Consider the following 5,330-nt stretch of genomic DNA (forward strand, 5'->3'; position numbering starts at 1 on the left):
TGTGTGCAAATGTACGTACTACTGACTGAGTGAGTAGTGTACTGTTGTAAGGAGGGGTTGAGAGAGAGAGGGGCGGTCCGAGAGGTGTGTGGTTGTGTGGTGGTAGTCGACCAGTATTGATTGACTGATTGATTTATTGATTCACTGGTTCACGTTTTATTGACACAATAAATGGATTTAACACAATTAATTTGTACATAGGCCTATAGGCTATCTGTCAAAAGTCTAAAACACAAATATGTTAGAGAGTTTCCATATTGACATGTGCTCAAGCAGATGAAGTTTGATTGTAGATCGGCCAAGTGGTTATGCAAATAGACATAGTATGTAGCACAACCCCTTGTAGACAGTAGGTCTATGTGTACATAAGCTATCAATTCAGGGTATGGTATGGTGGAAAAAAACGTTTTAACCTTAATAGTAGCAAAATTTACATAATTTATAAGGGAAAAAAGTTTAAAAAAAAAAAAAAAAAAAAAAAAAAACTCTGTTTCAAGAGAATCTTGCTGCATACAAAATGTTACTACCAAACCCTATAGGATACACATTATGCAGAATGGCCCATTTCATAGTAATTTGATCTAGTAGCCTAAAGCATTAATGTTGTAGCTGGTAAATGTGTGGCTGAATTGAATTACTTTATCTCATGCTGGGTAGCTTAACCAGTTATCTGTTAATGTGTTTTGAATTAATCATCTAAATGCAAAGTAAAGCTGTCATTGATTGATTGAATACGCTACTTTATTAACAGTTTGCAAAAGGTACCGAGGTACAGTACGTTATACAACCCGTAAGATGCCCTGGGATCGAAGCACATACACACCTTCGCCTGGGTGACGGCAGACTGGTGGGCGAGCGCTGGTGCTTTTGGCATGTGGGGTCAGAGCAACATATGGAATGAATTCTGTACTGGCCATATGGAGCGTGTCCTGAGTGTACAGGGTTTGATGAGGTCAGATCAACATATGGAATGAATTCTGTACTGGCCATATGGAGCGTGTCCTGAGTGTACAGGGTTTGATGAGGTCAGATCAACATATGGAATGTCAAACAGGTCAGCTCCATATATGGAGAGGGTGGCAGCAGGGGCAGTGTCTTAAGTGTACAGGGTTTGATGAAAGCCCAGGTAGGGCCAGACCTTAATTCTCAGGCCTGAGAACTCTAGTTTTCGCCAGCTGCCGGGCGCGGGTGCACTAATAACTTTGGGGCGGGCCGTCTAGAGTTTGAATGGACAGGTATCAGTCAAAATGGAGACATTGAAGAGGAAGAACGGGTGGGGAGGGTCAACATATGGAATGCCAGAACAGGTCAGCTCCATATATGGAGATCTAAGGGTTTGAGGTCAGAGGTTAGAGGTCAGAGGTTTGAGGTCAGATGTAGAGTCCTTGTAAAAATCCTTGAGGGCTTGTTTCCATTCTGGTCCTGTGTATTCAAATTCATCAAGTCAAATCATTTGTGTGGGGTAATATGTGCCTCTGAGATGTAGTGGTGTAGAAGTATAAAGTATATAAAAAAACACACCTGTGTGAACCGAGTGGTGCAACTCCCCTCTCTCCCCCCTCCTCTCTCTTTCTCTCTCTCTCTCTCTCTGCTTGTCAGATTAGCTTTATTATAGATTTCAACTGTACAGAGATTACACAATGCGGAGGGTGAAGGCGAGATTTATTGCAGACAGATTGATTACAGTATGGAGCTGGGATTGAGTGAATGGACAGAGCAGGTGACTGATGCATGATAAACAGAATGATGAGGAGGAGACATGGTGAAGGAGCTTTGGCGTGAGCCCCCGTGGGGACGGGCCGGAGCCTCCGCTCGGATCCTGCCTGGCGAAGGCAGGGGGGCTCTTAACCCTGCCCCCCTGGGGCCGACCTGGTGGAGCCTGCTGCTGGGCGGTGTCGGGGAGGTGGCGGGTACCTGAACGGATAGCTGATCTGATTGGAGCCGTTGAATGATGCGTAGTTCCATCTCTCAGTTGAAATTATGTTTACAACTAACACATCAATGAACCTAGACAGTCAGTATTTGGATTTGCGTCCAGCAGGTGGCAGCCATGTCACATACTTCTCTCTTTCCAATTTCACGCATGCGCACACCACTCGTGCTCATGACGACGGTCGACGGATACCCACGGACATTCCTGATTGTAGGAGTGGTTGCACCACTCAAAAAGTAGCTACCTCATGTCAAAATTGTACGAACAGTAACCTACAACATGAGTAATAATGGACAACATAATGTTCAGGAGGAAGACCACGGTTTCAAGCTAAGATCGTTGGTTTCCTCCGCCACCATGCCATGCTAATTCCATTCCTAGCCTCAGGTATCGAGCTCAATCATCTTTTCCACAGCTACAATCAACTCCACCATTTACCTGCCATGGTTACTGATGTCAGCTCCACCCTCGCGACTCACAGAGGCCTCGCTGCCATGGCAATTGTCAAGCAATTGTCCGCCCTATCACCACCCTCGCTTCATCAAGGGAAAAGTATATGCTAGTCTGTTTCACCAGCCACTCGTGCATCATATCTCGTTCTACAGTTTCAGGTTCCAGACGGGGGTCTCGGATTGGGGGCGTGTCCTCATTTTATTAGAAGAACGCCCTGCTACTCAGACCCCAGGCCAAACACTCAGGGAGAAATTAGGTCAAATGTATAAATGCTAAATCTTGTCCCCACACATCTCATATTGCCATTGACAATGAAAGGAGAAATTAGGTCAAATTAATGCCAAATATGACATAAATGTAACCAACCAATCAGATTAATTCAGTTGTGATCATGTGATGATGTATGATGATGTATAATGATAAGAGTGCCCGTCACTTCACACTATGGTCAAGGGTTCATTGATTTCTCTATCCAGGGCGGCGTATCAGTTTCAATGTCACAATCCAAAGTCCATATAAATGCAACAACATGTTCTAGTTTGATCTACGGAAGTCACAGAAAGATTGTCTGGGGTAAGAATCTACAAATACATTTCCATATTACCATTACCATACAAAAAAACAAACAAACAACCAAAGTTAGACTGAGAAGAGAAAAAAAGGTTGATGTGGTGTGAATTAATGAATGCAGCATATGCAGGGACAGATTTGGTGCTTATGGTGGCATACGTAACATGAACAATGATTTAGAAGAGCACTGTCACATCCATGTCACACTCAGTATGCTAGTATGTTCTTACTGATTTAGATAGTGGGTGGTCTTTTATGTAACATTATTGATTCTGATCTTTACTGTGGTTTATCTCTGCTCAAAGGTTAAAACACAGATTACTGTATTTCCAGTTGTTATTATTTCGAAGTGTGTTAGACATGGAATGATTCTGTCATGGCCCTTAATATCTAGCCTGGCATGGCATGACCAGACTAAAACACAAGAGCAAATTGATTTCCGCTCTGGCAGATTCATCTGGTTTCCAGGGTAAGTATGTACTGCTCAACACGGATCAAGCATTAAGCAATACTCTTCTACTGTATATCAAGATTATTTTTGTTATTAAAAACATGTGTCAAGGACAAGTCTATATGCCTATAGACTTGGAGTTGAAGCGGAACTCCCCCTTACTTAAAGTTACTCCCCTTTTAATCATATTTCTCTTTGATTAAGACCTGCAGGATCTCTTCAAGGATGCCTACAAGCACTCTGTGGTGCAGGAATTGACACAGAGGTGTCAGTATGGTGAAGAGAGTGACTGTAGCATATGCCCTGTGGGCTGCAGGTGGGCCATTAGGCCTCCATCATTTATACTTGGGAAGAGACAGTCATGCTCTCTTGTGGATGCTAACCCTAGGAGGGTTTGGGTTTGGTTGGGCAAGAGACGCTCTCCGCATCCCTGCATACGTCAATGAGGCCAATCAAGAGGCAGAGCCAATCGGAGTAAGGACCAGATCTGCAATGGCCCTCCCTCCTCCCGTGGGCCCTGTCAGGTTTGCTGGGCAGGTTTGTGTGGGGATCTACTTTGGCACTGTGGCTCTAATTGGACTGAACTTTCTCAGTTACTTCTATTTGATCGTTCTGCCTTTGAGTGTGGGAGCGGGAGTGCATCTGGTGTCTTGTGTTGGCCATCAAACATCAGACCTGCGAAAGACTCTGACCTCTTGTCTCATTACCTCGCCGATATTCTATGGCAGCAGCCTCTCTCCTCTGCCCATCAGCATAGCTGCAAGTATTACTGCTGCACAGCACCGCAGGTTCAAACCCCCACGACCCACAGGGTGCACAGAAGTACTTGGTATGACTGTCTCTCTTTTTACAGCCCCATCGTTTGTAAATTAAAACTTAGGCTACTACTGCACGGCTGTTCCTGTTTTTCTTTCACATATTAATTTCAACATATTACTGCACAAAATTATTGTAATTGCTAACCGTGAACGCCCATCTGTCTCTCTTAGGTCCACGGCTTTACAGGTTAGGCCTGGCCTGGCTGGCATTCTCTGCACCACTGGGCTACTGTATATTCTATAACACTACAACTACTTTATACTACCTGTCTGACTGTGTATCAGCCCTGCTGGATGTTTTCTGGTTCTTCCCCTGGCTCAGAGGTGCGGTGGAGTACATCCTCTTGATCCCATACCGGATACTGTGTGCCCTGACGGGCGGGGGTTACACTGAGGAAGCATGGAGGAAAGTGCTCGAGATACTGCTCAAAGAGTACACAGAGAGAGAAAAAGAGGCACTGAAAGTGAGTTCATGACAACACCGACACAGCGACACATTATGACTCACAGTTCTTTCAATTTCCTTCCTGAGCTTCTTGAAAGCGTACTTCAAAATGTTAGTGTTAATTTAACTCTGTCAGGTTTCTGGTTTCTGCAGTGTATAATATCCTACATGTTTTCAAACGTTTCCAAATTGTGCCCATTGTTTGAGTATGTGTGTACATGTGTTTCTGTTCTAGGTGTTGCTAGTAGACAAAGAGGCCACTTTTGAGGAAATCACCCGTAGCTACAGGGAGCTGGCCAAGACTTGGCACCCAGATCACAATCCCAGGGAAGAAGCTGAGCTGACGTTCATAAAAATCAATGAGGCTTATAACATTTTGCTGCAGCGATACAAACCCAATCGAGTCAAATGATTTCCTACAATTTGCTGTTCTTTAGATAGAAAACGTTACACTGTCACTGTCAGTGTCAACAGCCTGTACCTGGACCACATGAGACTACTTACCAGGCCAGAAATATAAATAAAATACTTTTTGCTGCCATCTTGTGGCACAGCATGGAATATTTTCAGAATATTTTTCAACACAACAAACACATCACCCCATTGAATTTGCATGGGCATGGGCATTGTCTTGTCATATTGATTTTTCACTTTGTTTAT

At 44.0% G+C, this 5,330-nt stretch overlaps 1 protein-coding gene across 1 annotated transcript; it reads left to right on the top strand.

Moving 5' to 3' along the window:
- Positions 1–3,671: 3,671 nt before the first annotated feature.
- dnajc22 (DnaJ (Hsp40) homolog, subfamily C, member 22) lies at positions 3,672–5,082 on the top strand (the record flags this gene model as incomplete). Its single annotated transcript, XM_083768853.1, has 3 exons — positions 3,672–4,236; positions 4,397–4,689; positions 4,906–5,082. The coding sequence occupies exons 1-3, from the start codon at positions 3,681–3,683 to the stop codon at positions 5,080–5,082; spliced, it is 1,026 nt and encodes a 341-aa protein (XP_083624979.1). The 5' UTR covers positions 3,672–3,680.
- Between the last annotated feature and the right edge of the window lie 248 nt (positions 5,083–5,330).

Source organism: Protomyctophum parallelum, assembly GCF_964188405.1.
Source record: "Protomyctophum parallelum genome assembly, chromosome: 7".
Lineage (NCBI taxonomy): Eukaryota > Metazoa > Chordata > Actinopteri > Myctophiformes > Myctophidae > Protomyctophum > Protomyctophum parallelum.